The sequence below is a fragment of the Eleginops maclovinus genome, chromosome 20 (genome assembly GCF_036324505.1).
Source record: "Eleginops maclovinus isolate JMC-PN-2008 ecotype Puerto Natales chromosome 20, JC_Emac_rtc_rv5, whole genome shotgun sequence".
Taxonomy (NCBI): Eukaryota; Metazoa; Chordata; class Actinopteri; order Perciformes; family Eleginopidae; genus Eleginops; species Eleginops maclovinus.
Genome location: NC_086368.1, coordinates 20,881,250 through 20,899,898, shown reverse-complemented (window position 1 = coordinate 20,899,898; position 18,649 = coordinate 20,881,250). Strand labels below are relative to the sequence as shown.

General features: G+C 41.3%; 2 protein-coding genes across 2 annotated transcripts; both read right to left on the bottom strand.

The window, feature by feature from the left end:
* Positions 1 to 7,577: 7,577 nt before the first annotated feature.
* camk2n1 (calcium/calmodulin dependent protein kinase II inhibitor 1) lies at positions 7,578 to 10,486 on the bottom strand. Its single transcript, XM_063909894.1, has 2 exons — positions 9,671 to 10,486; positions 7,578 to 8,833 (listed from the first exon to the last, which is right to left on the bottom strand). The coding sequence occupies exons 1-2, from the start codon at positions 9,837 to 9,839 to the stop codon at positions 8,760 to 8,762; spliced, it is 243 nt and encodes an 80-aa protein (XP_063765964.1). The 5' UTR covers positions 9,840 to 10,486; the 3' UTR covers positions 7,578 to 8,759.
* A 1,556-nt stretch (positions 10,487 to 12,042) lies between these two features.
* LOC134882903 (trypsin-like) lies at positions 12,043 to 17,760 on the bottom strand. Its single transcript, XM_063910915.1, has 6 exons — positions 17,688 to 17,760; positions 17,376 to 17,543; positions 15,878 to 16,037; positions 14,641 to 14,782; positions 13,542 to 13,808; positions 12,043 to 12,458 (listed from the first exon to the last, which is right to left on the bottom strand). Exons 2-6 carry the CDS (start codon positions 17,500 to 17,502, stop codon positions 12,288 to 12,290), a joined length of 867 nt encoding a protein of 288 aa, XP_063766985.1. The 5' UTR covers positions 17,503 to 17,543; positions 17,688 to 17,760; the 3' UTR covers positions 12,043 to 12,287.
* Positions 17,761 to 18,649: the final 889 nt, after the last annotated feature.

Here is an 18,649-nt window from a genome sequence, read left to right as displayed (position 1 = left end):
TTAATGTATGCATCCTACACAACATGGCATGCTGTCAGTCTCCTCCATCTTATTCTCTCTTTCTTTAAAATCGGGGCATTTTTGGTCCCCAGTTGTCTATTGTCAGCTAATTAATTAGAATCCTGTAAAGAGACAAATCCTGTAAACACAGACAGGCTGAATGCACGGGTCCATAGGTGAGATACAAGCTCGGGGGAGAGAAGGAGATTTAGGGTGGATTTTCCCCAGACCTTCTCTCACCAATGTCTTCTCTTAGAAGTCATTAAGATTCATACCCCTGATCCTTCACTCTGTGCAGGCTCCTTACTGCTTGCTCTAAGCAGCTCTAGCAGGAAAAATAAATAAAACCTGCACACCCACGCCAGAATTAAAATGGTGATGCAGCTCTTGTCTTCTGTCAACAAGAGTGAGCATGCAGAGAAAGAGCGAGAAAAGTGAGATAGCAAGAGGGATGGTTCGAGGGAGAGTGAGAGAGTAAGGGCCTGACAGCTGGTTGGTATTCCTGAGGCTTAGCCAGAGAGGCTGATGGTGCAGAGTGGACATCACCAAGGAATTTTAATGTGGATGCAACGTCTTGTCAGTCAGAGCTCCAGCCTTTGTATTACAGACCTGACTTTAAACAAATGTGTTTAAAAGACAAAATATAAAAAATAAGTGTATGCATGTATTCAGATTTTAAAGTTTTGATAACATCAGCATGGTCAGACAGAACAGAACATATGGTTCCTGATGCCTCTTAATGAGAATCACCAACATTTTAAACACTACATAAACTATTTTTTTTGTTTATTATATGTTATAAAAGACAGTTGTATACAATGTAAACATCCTTTGTAGGGACTAGAAAGACTGCTATAAAGGGGATTCCTCCTCACGATTCAGTTTTAACCATTTAAAAATATTTAGTCTCATGTTACTCTCAAGTTATATTTCGGGAAAATGAAGAACAATATTAATTAATTATAAACATTTTAATGAAATGAAATGCTGCAGTCTTGTAATACAATTTCACATAGTTCCAAAAATGTGGTTGAAAAACACGATGCACAATGCATGACACTGCACGACAGCATGGAAAAGATGATTTAATGACCTTTAAGCTTCTTTATCTTAGGGTAGTAGGACAGTGGAGAAAACAGAAAGAATAAACTATATTTTAAAACTACAAAAATTCCTCCCACTGTTTTTAAGCCTCCCTCCAATGCTCTTCCAAAACTCAATGAACCTTGCCACAAGTCCAGGTCAAATTTTCCTCTAGCAAACCAGTGAGAGTGATACCTAAGCTCAGTTTGTTAAGTTGTATTTATTACAAAAGTTGTTGTGAGAATGGTAAGAAGGGAGAAGCAGTGTGTTGGGACAGGTTGAGCCTCCAGGTTTAAACACAGTTTCAGTCCCAAGGTCGGCCAGGCAACCACGAGCATCTGGAACCAGCCTCTCTTTCTTTCTCCGGGGGAGACCCAGCTCTCCCTGAACCCGACCAATGCTCTCAACAAACAGCTGGATAATTACATAACATGAGGTGTGGGCTATATAGCCCTGAGTCCTTTGAAAAGCAGGAGAAAGAGATTTAGCAGACTTTCATTTGGAGTTCAACAGTCATTGACGTTCACGCGACCGTGTTCATTCTTCTAACAGGGCCAAAGAGCTTCAAGGCTGTCAAGCACCGGCTCAACAATTTTCAATTCTTTAATAATTTACTAATGGCAGGCAGTCAAATTGCATATCAATAATGTAAAAGGGCTCAGTACAATGTTGATACAAAACACTCTTTCAGTCGGGCTCATTCATGCTCACAGACCTGTAGACATATGTACTATGTTTAGTCCCACATGACCCAGCGCTGGCACACTGCATGAATCCAATCTGCATCAGTGAGCTGCGTAATGTTACTTGATGATGGAGTAACTATAAATGTTTCTCATGATTCTGACTTTGAAGGTTTTCAGGGTAAATCAAGAGAGCAAGGACAAATAGATAGACTAATTAATAAATGTACAAAATGATGTAAATACGATCTATTCTTAAATATTTTTCAGATGATATTGCATTTTATTTTTTCTATCTTAAAGACAATATTTTTCTGGAAAGCCGTAAAAAAGTTAGCAGCATTTTGGCGACATACGCCAACGCCTCCTCTCTCGGTCAATTGGACAGCTATACTATGTGGTTGGTCTCAGGCCAATCACGCATGTAGGACAAATTAAGTGACCAATGGCGGATTTCCATCTAGGTCAGCATCTTTTATTCAGCAGGCACGCGTACACAGTTACATGCCATCCCGCCCCGGGGGCCCTGTAGAGACCCACTCTGCCACCGAGAGATGGCCCACCATTTTGTTCTGTTTTGAAAATGATCCCCATGCATGAGATTAGCTGGGGGGCCCACAAGCTTTTCCCTTTGTTGTGCATCCCAGTTAGGCTGGGTGACTGTGTGCCGGGCCTGCATGCATGGTGCCATGTAGGCTTGCATTTGTGAGCATACATGTCAGTTGGGAGTGTGTTTAACGGGGGTTTTTTTGCTCATTGCAGGGGCGAATACGATCTCGGTGAAGACATCCGATGCCCATACTGTGAATAAAACTGTAGTGCAGTGCTGCTGAGCTTCAGGAGAACGCTCATAGCATCTCAATCTGCCTGCAGCGTTTACAGCAGTGCACACTTTACAATACAAATCCTGGACATTTGTATATATAGTAGCTGCCTGTGTGTCTGTGATTAAGGCAGGGTCATGGATAAGACCTGAGACTCATTAGGGTAGCGAGAGACTTTCCCTTGAACTGTTCATGACCCCTGCGCTGGTGCAATGCGCCTTGATGCAAGGAATATCAATCCTTAACATTTTATATTTTGGCAGATAATTCATTCATGGGAGGAAACCACTGCTCCAGTCAGTGTTTGTGATGATAGAAATCAACAACCAGGAGGCAATAAATAACATCCCTGCTGAATCTACACTTAGTGCGCGCACAAGTATGTAAAGTTGGTTATGAGGCTTTACGATGCCACTGCACCAAAATGTAAAAAGCTGTCTCTCTCAGCCGTTGGTTTCCCTCCACAGACTTAAAGCAGCAACAAAGCAACTAGGCAGAGAGAGAGAACGAGAGAGGTAGGGAGAGAGAGAGAGAGAGAGAGAGAGAGTGAGAGACAGAGGGAGAGAGGTAGGGAGGGGGAAAGAGAGAGAGACTGGGGATGTGGTTGCCATAGTAACCATCTGGTGGGTCTGAACTGTTTCTCCCTGGCATTCATTTCATCATATCGTGCCTCTGTCTCTCTTCCTCTCTCTTGCTCTACTCTCACTTTTGTTTATCCCTCTCTTTTCCTCCTTCTCTCCTGGCTCTCCATCTCTCTTATCTCCTCATCTCCCTCTCGTGCCGCTCTCCCACTCTCTTCCGATCTGCCTGCCTGCCTCCTTCAGCTCTCTTCACTTTCCTTGGAAAACAGAGACTGAGGTAGAGAGAGAAAGAGGGAGAGTTTCATGTTTTGTACCACCTTGTGCAATGTGCTTTAGCATTACTGTTTGTTTGACTTGTCATGCCAATAAAGCTCCTTTGAGTTGTATTGTTAATGTCTGTTTGTCCGTTTTATAACTCTGTCCTGAGAGCCCCATCTGCTAAACCTGGACTCTTAACCTTTTTTTTCTTCAGACAAGCACAATACATGAAGACAATCTGCACAGTGCCAGAATCTGAGTGCCGTTCAGGTTTTTGGAGATAAAAAGGCTGGACTGATATGTGAGAGGGAACTTGCTTGAAAGATTGACGTCATCTGCAATCATAAATTTGCTGCAACAAAAATGGGTTTAACCATCATATCATTAGCAGGGTTGGGTTTTTTTCTGGTCAAACTCTATGATTCAGCTCTGCCAAAACAAACTTAATGGAAAAAACCCAATCTGGAGCAGGATGAATATTCTGGTGTGGTTTCTACAGGGATATTAATTTATTTTTCCAAACAGGACTGCATTTCCCCTTTACCTCTTATCAGCTGTCTCCCTTGTGAATTCCCAGCAGAGTCTGAATCAGCGAGAGAATACCTGATCCCAATGCCAATTGAGCTGGCCCACCACACACACACACACACACACACACACACACACACACACACACACACACACACACACACACACACACACACACACACACACACACACACACACACACACACACACACACACACACACACACACACACACACACATACAGGAGTGCACACACAGATATGGGCGTACATCTATGCACACACGCCAAAATCTGAATAAATAAACCAACATCTGCACATGTAAGCATACAAAAAGAAAGGCACATATGCAGTGAAATTAAATGCAAATGTTCCCTCTGCCATTTGCATGCCGTACACATGCCATCTCTGCATCATATAAAGCCCATTGATTCGCACCACGAAAGAGAGGAGGTGGTTTTCCCAGTAAGTGGTTTCGCATGTGAGGTCACTGCGGGTATTTCCCTGCGGCGACACAAAGGTCAAATCCTGAAGTCAGGAGAAGAGGGTTTTCTCAATGACAACTGGGAGAGGGTACAGTGTGTGTGTGTGTGTGTGTGTGTGTGTGTGTGTGTGAGTGTGTGTAGCTTACATGCAGTTTGCAGGGTGTGGTTTTCTACCCTTTTGTCTGTGCTCTCACCAGCCTCCTTTATCTTCTTCCTTTTTCTTCCTCCTTGCTTTTCTTCCTGGCTCTTCTTTCTTGCTTTTCTTCTTCTTCCTTGCTCTTCTACTTCACCGGTCAGAGCTTATGCAACATAACAGCCACCCATTCTCTTCAAGCAGCGATTGTCACCCAGCCCAAGTCTGAGCTTGTCGAACATCTGGTTCATCACTTTGATGGCTACAGTTTCAAACGTAGCATCTCATAGTTTGTGTTTTAACCTGCAGTAAGAGGTATTTATGTTTATATAAATATGTGGTACGTATGTCAGCAGGATATGTGTTATATTATCTAAATTTACAGAGAAATATGTTGCTGTCAATAGCGAGGGAGAGGTGACACTGAGGAGGTGGATCTGTGTGAGGTTGACTCAGCAGTCACACCTCAAAATATATTTCTGAGGAACAAATGAGAAATGTAAATGGATCATCAAGTAGCTGCGACCAGATTGTCACTCAGGGAGAGGTGAATGGATGTAACATTAGATCCTTTGTGATAGATTAAATTCTTAAGATGGTGACTGGGCATAGCCTCCTCTGTCTGGAATTGACAGGATTGTAGATTGATTCTTTATTATTTGAAGCCCAATGTCACCATGCACAGCAGTACAAATTTAAGTCGGGCCTCAGTTCTTACTCCGGAGACATGGTTATAATAACAAGAGTGTTCCAACAGACTATTGATCAGGAAAAAAATGAAAAAAGAGCATTTGATAAACTCGAGAATTGCTCTTGCTCATTATTTTTCTCATTCTGTTATATTTCCTTTTGTATATTCTTTCTGAGAAGTAAAAATGTATTGATAAAGGACTTCATAATAAAGACTGATCAAAATGTTCTGCAATGGTTGATCACATCTTTTCCCTTTCATCTGCTCCCTCATTTTATGCTTAAGCTACAAGCCACACCTGATGTACTGTATATTCTAACTTCTCAATAAGGCAAAGAAAACTGTAACAAAAAACCCAACTCATACATTTAATTAATGTCTGAGGTCTTACCTTTATAGACCAAACAATTACACAGAGTAATTAGTAAAGAGCATAATTGGTATTCCAGCCTACAGTAGAAAGCACTTGAAGCATGAGGTGTTCCAGTTCTCAACTTCAACAGATAATCATCATCAGTAATATAATCATTGTGGGGATTTGAGGAGTTATTTAAACTTGATCTCAACCAATTGAAACAGTATATAGATCAAAACATTCCAACTGTCAGAGGAGAAGAGGGATATTTTTTTAGTTATTCTGTACAGTAAAGCTTACTTTTTCCAATATTTCTTGACACTGTGGGAAGTGTTGGTCCTTTTGAAATTGTAGTTTGAGGCTTTGTTTGGAAAAAACACCATTCGACTGTGGCATGCGTTCACGTGACACCTGTTCCTGTTTGATCATGCAGTTCTTCTGTGTTTGTCATGGTTATTGAAAAGAAGTCTAGCTTTGCAGGGTTTCTGTATATTGCACCTGCAAGTCCTTCATTTAGTGGGCCTTTTTTTTGTTGGCCTTTAAAAAAACCCTCTATTGGCTGTTTTATGTTGTCTAGGAAATCCATCCGTCTTTTCAAAGCTTTCCTAAAGGTTATTGAACTTAATATGAGTTTCATGTGCAGCTGAAAACTTAGCATTTTGAATATATGATATCTCCAGGACTACTGCAATTAGATTTTCTGCAGTATGTTACTTGTGAAGTCCTACATGTTCAACTGTGTGTGAATAATTTGACTCTCAGAGCCAAGCGCAGTCCGATCACATCAAGCATTCCCAGCTACATTTTGGATCTTAGGATCCTCCGCACAGAAAATCATACACGATTACTCCCTGAATGTAAGATGCTCTCATTCTGCGTGAGGGGATAGGTTGTTACTGCGGTAGGCGCCATCGTCATGCTTGACTGCCGTCTAGGAAGAAGGGACTATTTTGGCAGGATAATGCGGTCGTGCAACTGAGTGAATAGAGGGTCTTGAGAGAAGAGGGCAGAGATAAGAGAATGGAGAACATTCCATTACAGATAGCGATGGTATCAAGCCGAGGCTCAGGGAATACGATTCTGCACTGAAACCCACCGCAGTACCCATGGAGTGCAAGGTGCATCTGTTACCATGGTACCCAGCACAGGCAGAACCTTTCATGTCTGTCAAGACTGGGGAGGGAGAGAGGCAAGCAATATGTTAGTCTCGCCTGCAGTTGGAGCTGAAACAGACATCTGTGTGTGTGTGTGTGTGTGTGTGTGTGTGTGTGTGTGTGTGTGTGTGTGTGTGTGTGTGTGTGTGTGTGTTGCATGTATGTGTTGCTGTACGCTGACAGAGGCTCGTCACACAACATGAATCATTTAGTCACCACAGCAGAGTTGGAAATGTCACGTCTCATCAGTGTTCCTCACGCCTGGGTGGCCCTGCACCATTTACATCTCTGCCAATGGACTTTAAGAGAGGACTTGATTAAAGAGAGGAGCTGAGATTTTAGATGCAAACAGACATTTATTGCATTGGGAAGCAGTAGTGTACATTTTTCCCCCCACAGAATAAATCGCAATACTGTAGCTACTCGCTGAGATCGTAGTCTGTTGCACAGTCATGTGAGCCACATCTCTCTTTAGAACAAACCAGAGAGTGTAGATTTCAAATCATTTAACAATGTCTTTCCCTATTGTTGTCTCCTTCCAAATCTGATCAGTCCAAAGAATGTGATGCTACTTCTTACAGTGGAAAATGCTGTATTGACCATTCTTGTAAGCCAGAAAAGCAATGCAATAACACAGGAAACTGTACAGAGTACATATCCAAAAGTCAGCCAAGCTATTTGCTAATATCGTCGTCTTTTTAATACAAAACTATATTTTTTGTTTTTGCTACACTTTCAAAAACAATAAAAGCAACATCTAGTACATAATTCTTTAAACCACAATCAACACTAAACAGTAAATAGTACTTTGTCATAATCTTTATTACAAGATATTAGGCCACTGTACAAATCAGTGTGAATCGTACAGTACAACGCAGAATTAAGACTGTTTCTCGAGGTTTGTCATTCAAAGCTGTATACGAGGTGCTTCAAGAATACACAAGAGTTTCAGAACTTCTGCCGTGCATGCATGATTTCGTATTCGCCATGCATGAGTTGGTATCAGTGTTTTTGAGAAAGAGCCCTAAAAATGGCAAACCAACAAAACAAATGTATGAGTAAATGTATAAAGCACAAATAAAGAACAAGTTTTCTGGTACAGTATTCTCCCTCATGAGATTTGGCACACACGATAATGCACAATGCAATATAAATAGTTTATCAATAGGATGTGTAGAGTCAAGTTACAGTATCAACCAATCCAGGTGAAAGCCTGGGAAGCTTACAAACAGATGGGAGGTACACTGTATATAAATGACTTTTTAGCTGCAAAGTATAACAAAGAACACTCAGGCAACATCAAGAATTTTTAAGTGAAGAAAAATGTCACTCCCATTCACTCAAAGTTTTCTCAACATACAAAATAACACTCCCTCTGGCCTTAAGTCACTGCAAAAGACATGTTCCAAAGGATCAATAAATAAAGTCTTCAACACAGGGAACAAACCAGTTTACCTCTTCACTTTGTGCAAGAAAATATGGGCTACCCTTTCCATATTTACAAACTCTGTAATTCATTTGCCCTCGAATAAAAAGGAAGAGCAGAAAGAATGATACCATAAGTTTGATTGATAAGATATAGGAGAAATGTGTGCTTTAGTTTTATATTAGATTTATTTCTGTATCCTGTCCCTGATTTCTGCATTTCGACAGCCTTCCTCCACCTTGTCCACCCCCCCTTTCTTGTTGTCTTCGACCGCTTATGGATTTATGGCGAAACCCTGCAATCGAGGGTGTATTTGTTTGTGTGAGTGTTTGTGTGTGTCGGGGGGGTCCACCTGGGGGTCTCCTCTGCTGCCATCTCCCACCCCTGCCAGTGTGTGTCACCCGGATGGCCATGACTGACTGGGAGAGGAGGGCGTGGAAGTGCTGCTTGCTGCCACATGAGAGAAAGTGCTTATATACAGTGTCTTTGGATTAAAACTGGTAAATATCGCCATAAAAAATTTCAAGAATGTCATTTGGGGGGTGTTGAGCCGAGCTCTCTAAGCCTCTGCCGGGGTCTTCTCTGTTCCATTTTTTCGTGCTTCGTCGCCGCCATTCTCATCATCGATCACAACTGTGGATGACAGGGGAGAGAGTTAATGAGGGAGGCTCATCTTGGTGTGGCGTCTCGAAAAAAATCACCACCGACTGACATGGAGGGCGTTAAAGCCTAGAACCATTAGCACTGCGCTGTATGAGCAGGAGTGGTGTGTGTGTGTGTGTGTGTGTGTGTGTGTGTGTGTGTGTGTGTGTGTGTATGAGAGAGTATGCAAAATAAGAAAGATTAAAAAAAAAGAAACATAGTGTGGGTCTGATGCACATTTGTGGTCATGCATGTCTGAATTTCTGCTTGTGTTCTTGCTGTGATCCTACACAAGCACCTCTTACATGACTTCCATGTTAATCCATGTCTGTGCACTACTGTACGTGCAACTGCCTCTGCATGCATGTGCCACCACAAGTGAGCCTCAATGTTAGAGGACCATCTCGTGGGGTTCATCAGAGATGCAGGAGACACAAAAGCCAAAACACAAACAGCCAGAAAGCCTCATGCAAACCCAAAAAACACAAATTACAACCCATATGAATCTCAATCATTTCAACCATTCAGTGGGGAGGGGACATTTAGCACAACTCTGTTAAACAGCATTCACAAGGCATTTAACAGCACGGAATGCGCATCCAACTTGTGTTGCAATGCGAATAGAATATTTAAAAGCACATACATCCCACACGCATGCAAACAAAGGTAATGTCTTTGATATTAGGCTCTATTGGAGAACAAAGTCAAGGCAAAGTTGTTGTCTTTATGCCATCACATGGAGCCATGCTTAATTATGGTCCACTAGTAACCTATGTGCGCATTCAACACAACACCATACAAACGAAAACGCCTTAATTATATAATTACCCCGTTTGCTCCTTCCAATTTGTCCGAGTTTCGGCGGACGTTTGTTCTGAGATCCATTGAAGAAGTTGTTGGTGTCTTGAAGACGACAGGTGAAGGAAAGGTGTCCCTCGTCGCCCTCATTTCCATAATGACTCATTTTTTCTTCGTTGAAAGGCAGCACTTCCGACATCTCCAAATGCGTCTTAATCAACAAGGCGCACAGACTGTAATGTAAAGCTCGTCGCCAAGCTTCAACTCGGTCGTCTATAACAAACAAAAGCGGTGAGGGAAAAACACAAAGCTATCTGCTGACACGATCTAGCCCTTTCTGTTTACCCCGAAGACACGTGTCTGTCTCCGTAGGTACGCAACAGAAATAACAGTCAAATCAAAAATGTCCTCAATTTCCCCGCTCGTGGAGCTTCCGCAACATTATACAGTATTTCCAGAGGTGTTTTATCTCTGCGCGTATTGCTTTGGAAATGGAGGCGCACGTACAACAGAGCCGTGGAGCGCCCGCTGGTTTCGAGCGGCTGAACCCGTCGCACGGAAAATCTGAGGAAGAAATGCAAATAGAGGAGCGATGCAAAACACGGATCCCTGGGAGACCTGGCGAGGGAGCTGTACGGGGGTTTTCTGGTGCAGCCCAGAGATGCTTCCAGTTGGAGTCGTGGTGAACCAATGCTCCACTCTCCGGATCTTGATGCATCAAACAAATGGCGACTTAATACAGAGATGGCACATAAATATGAACCAATACTGATCTTTGGTTCACGTCGTTTACGCGCCACCACTCGACGATATTGAGATGTGAAAATTTCCCAACCGGTATTACAATTTTACAAAATTGTCGAGTAATTTTGTCAGGGGGGATTCAAGCAAGCCCACCGAGTCAAAGCTCACCAGATGATGGCAGTGTTTTCATAGGCCAGAGATGCGACTTTTGGCCCCATGGCAAATTTCCAGTTTAATAAATGGGGAAAAGGCCTGCACTGTTTTCCCCATTCTTCACCACATTTCTCGTTGAGCCAAATCCAATCTCCACGTTCTGGATTTGATGATGCTTTCATTTTTACTCAGTAAATTATCCAGATCACTTTGTAAAGCGTCATATTCAGATGTTTGTTTGTTTTTTTAAATGTAAAATTCCATTTGGAAAACTATATTTGTATTTATTGGATGATTCATATGTTGATCATTTTGTGTTTCGTTATCCAATTATAGGTCTAAAGTAAAGAGGTAAAATCTGTTTTTCTTTGCTAAACGAAGTCCCCTGGGACTGTCTTTAGGTTGGAAACTAATCCTCATTGGGCTCACCACCCACTGCTGTCTGTAGTGTTTACTAAAATTGGTCTTCTAGGAACAGCAGCACAAAGGAATACATCAAAAGTGATATATAGTAAAGGACACGATGTACAGGTATTAAGTCTTGACATAGACTATCCATTTTCAATAGGAACTTTACCATATCATTTCACAGACAATGAAATGAAAGCAGATATCGGAGCCTTCAGCAGAACTAACTTTGATATACAGTCGACTATTCATAGAGGAGGTGCAGTCATGACACGCCTGATCCCTTTGGACTCAAAGAGGCCATATCTTCTTTTTTAAGAAGAGTTTAAGCTTCTCACCTTTCTTATCAGAACAATTCAATAACAGCTCTTTCCTGGTAAACACATATTTTCACATGTGGATATATCGTCATTCAATTTAATTTTGATACATACAATAATTGTCTGCAGAGCTTCATGTAAACAAAGTGGGGAAAATGTACAGTTTATACTAAAAATAATAATCATGACCAGAAAGATGAAACCTGTAAGAAGGGCACTACGTCAAGGTTGTTTCCTTAAGTGAAAAAATAATGTGTGTATCAGTAGTTTTCCCCTAATCTTGCTGACAAACAGACAAATACATCAGCAAACCCAACCTAATACTTCAGGTATATTTCTCCATAAGGCCTTCAATGCTTGGGTTTGATCAAGTTTGATTGACAGTGGCCTGGGACACAACTTTCATGAGATTGACTGATTGATTGAAAAAAAATCTGTGACAAAAACTTTTTACCACCGTGTCCTGCCCAATTAAAACCAGCAGGTAGAGCTCCGAAACAAAAAAAAATAATATTTTGTGTGTGGAATAAACAAAACTTTAGTCATCTCGGCAGAAAATTGTGTTCATGTACACTTCTTAAAGGAAGAAGCTTATTGGACAATCAGGTTTTCAGCCGCCTCTAATGTGCACCAATGAAAACGTTTACAAAAATCTGACTTGAAGTTGACTGTACACATGCAACACTCAACTCTGACACACAGCCACACATTCTCTAAATATGATTATTTATTGTTATAAAATAGTATTTAAAGACCTTGACATTACTGGAGTACATATACAGGAGGCTTATAAATTGCGTTCTGTAGTGGATCGTACAAATACTGTAGTAGTCAGAGACCAGCCACAGGTGGATCATTCAACATATGGGACGCATCTCAATTATATTGGTATTGAAAACACTATCAGAATAATTATAGCTCTGCATATTTTCCAACACCTTTGGTCACAGAAATCTTCAGGGGAATAACCATTTCAACACATAAATCACTACCTTCATGATCTTGGCTCGCCATTGTCTTCGTCAGTATTTGCTACAGCGTGTGTGTAACCCATAAATAGTCTGGTCTATCCATCGGCGAAACTTGGACACAGCAGAGTAGACTCCCGGAAATTTAGGATTACCGCAGCCGTTGCCCCAGGAGACCACGCCGTAGACATACCCCCTACACACCAGCGGCCCACCAGAGTCTCCCTGTAAGAACAACACAACACCCTCCATCAGTTATCATGTCAAAACTAACATCAGGAAAAAGACAAATGATCTCAGCTAAATGTAAAGCCAGTTTGATGATGGCGTTACACTCCCTTGTCTTGGATAACCTGCCCAAGTAAGGTGACTTCTACTGTAGATCAAGAAAGACATTCAAGAGTACAGTGGTACATTTTAACTTTAAATTACAAGATTTTTAAAGTAATTCTGCAGACAGACACTACAAATCGTAACAAAACCTTCTCATTGAAACAAACCACATTGGCTTATGTGTGGATATGTTAGATTTTCTTACCCATGAATGAAAAACATGTCTGTTTCCCATGTGAGTTGTGTAAAAAATCAGGAAATCCCATGTGCTTGCATGTGAGTTTACCACATGTGAAAGATGTTCCACACAAATAAAGATCAATCAACGTGAGAAAATAAACTGTAATTTCTCAGGATGGTTTAGATTGGACTCACCAAATCCTAATCTCTTGCTGCCACTTGGAAATGCAAACACACAAAGTTGCCTACTGCAGGGATAAATATAGCCCATTTTAATTAGTCATTCAGCTCTTTACCTAAGGCGAAATATAGCACAGTGGTATATATCACATTGTGTTTCATGCTATTTTCTTCTCACATCTAAGGTTGGGGCAGAAATTCACATGATACTGATAAACAAATCTGAGCATTAAGGTGGCTGTAGCTACTAAAGTACAGCAAGGTGTTCAGTCCTGGTGCTATTTCAGGGATGCTTTTTAATAAAAGCATGTAGCTGATGTTCAGCTGCTGAACCAACACTTACATGATGAACTGTGTCCGTGTACTGTCATGGGGATGAACTTAATGAACTGTGATGGTGTTTTGCTGTAATCTAAGCTGATGAAAAAAGGACAACCCTCAGCTATAACCTGAAACATATTACTTCAAAATAGATTTAATAGCTTTACAATGATCATGTTTTTTTTTACCATGGGAATGGGACAGATGTACATTGATGTGCAACACCCACTTACCTCACAGCTGTTTAAAATCATCATGGGGAAAGAAAGTGTCAAAAACATTTGTCTCTTATACCTTGCATGCATCTTTCCCTCCGGTTCTGTAGCCAGCACAGATCATGTTTGCCGTGATGTTTCCATTAAAGGACTCGCTGCTGTTACACCTTGCAGTTGAAACAACGGGCACAGCCACCGTCCTCAGGGTGAAGGGGGCCTGGCTTACACTCAGATTGTTGTATCCCCACCCGGACACCCGACACACCACGCCTTCGATCACTCCTGTCCCCTGCCTGGGGAGAGGCGCCAGCAACACGTATTTGTTCAGCACCATGGGGGCCCGCAACTAGGGAAAACATGTGTTTTCATAAAAATGAGCTGTGGTTAACCACTTTTACATTTTTTCTACAAAAAACTCACTGTACATAACCTGCCTGGCAGCAACAGACAGCTGGTAAAAAAGGTTAGTGAGTAGTTGTCGAAAAGTGCCAAGAAGGCTAACTTTGCTGTGTCTGCTGGTGTTTCAATAGATCATTGTTAGCTTACACATTCAGCATGTCAACTTATGATGATTACATTTTTATGTTGTAGCTAAAGGATGTACCAAAGTCTCCAAAAATGCAGAAAATCTAAATACTTAATCTTAAAAGTAATCTTTCATTGATTTAGACTTTGTAGAGCGTATAAATAGTTACATATTGCTTTTCCTGCTGAATCACAAAAAATAAAGGCCTCTCATCAGGGCAATGTCTGGTTATTGTGATGCAGCCATATACAGTAGAAACTGTGTGATTTTTTCCCCCTGAGATACAGAAGAGTTACATAAATTAAAGTTCAAACTCTGAGTATTATCAGTAATAAAGTAAAACGGTTAAATACACAAGTGAAATATAAACATGATCATATATAAAAGTTTAAAACAACATCAGTAGTTTATCAAGCAATCACAAAATTGTTCTGTTGTTTTCAACCTTAACATAATTACAGATAGAGAAGAAATGAATACAGTTTAAATGACCCAGGTTAAAAGTTAAGTAAAATATTTTTCAAGGCACAAAAGACAGAAACTATAGCTGAATAACAAAAAATATATCCAAATGTATGTTACCACACACGTCAATCAATCCATTTTCGTGTTAAGTGGTGCAGAAAACGTGTCTGCAATGTGTCTGCGCTACCTTAATGAGCATGATGTCAGCATTATTGGTGCTCCTGTTGTAGAGGGGATGGGTGACCACCCTGCGGGGTTTAGCGTACTGCTCAGTACCCTCAAAGGTATTTACAATGTAGTCGCCGGCCACTATCATCATGTGCTCTGCCCTGAAAGACAGATTCAAAGTCACAGAGACACATAATGCCAGAAGTGTCTGTCTGCCGGGGAACAATGGCTTACTGTGTGCAGCAGGCAGAGCCAGGGCAGTATAACACAAATAATACAGCCAGTTTCCTGGAAACAGACAAGATCACACACACACACACACACACACACACACACACACACACACACACACACACACACACACACACACACACACACACACTCTGATGATGTGCCAAGGTCAGCTGACTTGACCGTATCTGAGTACTATTTGACTTCCTACTGACCTGTAAACAGAATTATTTTGTGTCATGATCAAGCCGCCATCATTTTGACGTTACGACCCATAGCAAAATGGTTGTTTGCCTAAAGGCATCTGTTGGGACCATCTGTTCACAATATTAAATCATGGCAAGTTAGCTTCTCCACCGTGACGTCTATAGAGTCCACTGCCAGAAGACTTGTCTTTGCCTGTGCAGGTGTAACAGATACAGTTTGATCTTTACCGAAGTCCAAACACAACTGTCAGGTCAAATATATTCTATTCAGGCGGAAGAAAAAACAGCCTTGATTTTTGCTTTGTGATCCTTCCCTTTAACCATCTTTGGTCTATTAAAATGCAGTCCCTGTCACACATCCACTCCATCCCTGAAATCTTCAGGAACCTTTTCTTGCCTTGGTTCATGAGTGAATAGGAGCAGGGATAAATATAAAGGTATATATATATATCTGAAAGAAATACATTTCCAACCTTAAGACCTAGGAACGTATCAGCAAATGTGTTGATACGGCAGTGATGTGAATTGCAGTACCATTGCAGGGACAAGCACTTAGAGGGTAACATCTGTCTGTGAAAGGACATGGCGAACCAATCACAAGACTCCAAGAACTGCAAAACAAATTGGATTTTCTAGATCAATCGGCATCAGGATTGTCTGTAAGAAACTTGATTGATCCAATAGCTGCTGAGATCGACCAACTGACCGACATTTACATCATTATAACCAAGCCTGCTAACATGGTTTAAACATTTCAAACATAAAGTACCATGATACCTTTCCACATGGAAATCATGAGAACATGGCTCTTCTTCTTACCCGATGTTACAGTGCGCTGCTGTCAGCACCCAGTACCTGTGAACCAGCGATCCACCACAGAAGTGTTGGCCCCTTGTGCTCTGCAGTGATACCATGTATTTGATGGAGTTTGGCACAGCAGTGTGACCGCCTACTATTCGACCCTGCCTGACCACACGGCCTGTATGGAAACAAAAACATTTACAGGACAAGGTTAAAAGGAGCTGTGGCAGAAAGATTAAGTGTTGTAAAATATTGCTATAGATCCTGGAAGACGTTTTCACTTCTCATCCAAAAGGCCTCTTCACTTCTAACTGACAAGTGTTAAAGTTTTCAAAGTCAATTCTCACAAAACTGATGGAGAGTGGACATTAAAAGACCGTTAAACATACTGACTTCCTCCTCCTGATGTAAACACATAGCACAATACTCCCCAGGTATTGATTTCAGTCATGCTATATAAGTCCATCTTATAAAGCAAGTAGAGCCATTGTGAAGAAAGCAGAAACATAAAGAGTGAGGGCCTCACAATCCCCCCTTCAAGGCCATTGACCCGGCCTAACAATTAGTGGTTTTCTGTCACCTGGGAGGCCACTGCGTAATGAAAGTGAATCAATATAACCTGAGCTTGTAATGTCACCACCTCACTCCGGGCTCTGAGACATTAAAATGGGGGCTCTCCCAGCCTGCCGGCAGGTGAAACTAATACCCTACAGTTTTGGATGAACACTGTGGAGGAGTTACGGCAGACGCTGTAAAGTAATGTAAATCAAAACACTAAATACAAATTGAATAAAATCACAGTTTATGAGGGTTATATAAGCCTGTTGCAGAGTACATTCAATAAAGTTATTAATCCCAAACAAAAACTGTGGCAAATAACTCTCTGTTGAAGGCAGGTCAGAGCCAAGCTAAACCCCCTTTTTCCAGTCTTTATGCTAAGCTAATCTAATTGGTTTTAGCTTCCACTAGGGCTGCCACAATATTTGATTTTTACTACACCACCATCATGGCCCAAATAAATTGCAATTTAGATATTATTACGATATATATTTTTTATCTATCTACATATAATAATTATGCAATGAGTAAATTTCATCTTAAACTTTGGCAAATAAATGTTACTACTTAATATACGAGTGTAGGTAGGTAGGGAGAGTCTGTAACCAATATGCTACAAAATGATAAAGAGGCATGGATTATATGCATAATATTATCATATGTGTATCACTCAAATGTTATCATATTTATTTCTAAATATAAGCGTCATCAATACTGGTTTATTGCAACACAACTCGCACAGAGATTGATCTTTTATTCTCTCTCTCAGCGTGAAGCCTAAAAAGAAAGACATTTCCCAGAATGTCTTTCTTTTTAGTATTCTTTTAAAAAAAAAAATGTAAAACTCTATCAGGCCACCTCTCTATCTTTAATTTAATAAAAACCTAAGACCCTTAAACCACAACTTATCCAATATTTATAAATGATCCTTTACCAGAGCTGAAATCCATGTACTCACTGTGGACTGTCATGAGGTCGAGGAGCACACAGCATAAACTCATGAGCAGGCTCATCATAGCTGTGGACCTTTCAGGCCGTTGTCCTACACCATACCAGCAGCTGAAACACTGCAGCCCCCACAACATCCAGTGTCCTCTGCTCGTGGCTGCTGGGCATCCACTCCTTTCTGGAAACAGTAGAAGTCACTCACATCAACCTCTATCCTCGAGTTTCCCCTGGAAAAAAAGTTTTCATCCTTCACCATGACATGGAGCACACGGTTCCAACAGTGTAGCATTGATTGAAAGGGAACGAGTGCAACAAAGTTCACCTTCAGCATCTCACCCCCCCACTGCCATCCCAGCACCATCTCAACTCTCTCTCTCCTGACCCTCCTAACTTGTCGAAAGGCCTTACGTTGTTGGCATGGCAACACAGGATAGAGTGCTGAGCAGGTTCATATATACTGTATCAGTATGCTCTGTCTATGTCACCATCCAGGCTTATCTGTGCTGAAATGTTTCAATAGAGTACTGTGTGTGTGTGTGTGTGTGTGTGTGTGTGTGTGTGTGTGTGTGTGTGTGTGTGTGTGTGTGTGTGTGTGTGTGTGTGTGTGTGTGTGTGTGTGTGTGTGTGTGTGTGTGTGTGTGTGAGAACGGCTTTGTTTTATAGCTGTGGGGAGACTCGCGTCTGAGTCAAGACAACACAGAGGTATTTTCTGCAGCCGAGACGCGCACAAGTGTTACTCTGTATGAGTATGAATCATCATGTCTGAAATGATAATAACTCACTATCACCAGACAGATCATCGTGTCTATTATCATCGTCACCAACATCCTTCTGGCAAGTCAGCATCATCCACGCCATGGGAAGAAGTCTCGCCTGACCTCCTCTTGTCCCATATTTCGAGCGAGCTGAATAATTGATGCTTCACCCAGAAGAATGGAAGATACCGCGTTGTTTGGCCTCCCACTGTCAGGTGTTTCCTGGACCAACACTCGCCTGACGCCTCAGGAAATCACCTTCAAATGTCAGGGTTTTTTTTTCTTGTATGAATACAAAGATTCATGCAAATTTTGGAATTAAGGCAGATGTGTGGCAGCTGTAGTCCTTACAATATTGTGAGCTTTTTACCAAGTTACAAAACAAATATTTTTCCCACTTACCTCTGTGGTATTGAGCAGTTCAGATTTGCTAACATGTTGGAGGTGAATGTTATTTTATATCAAGGAAACTGGACTTTTAATACAGCTTCTTTATACAGTAGCCCCTATGAAAACCTTTGACAGCAAG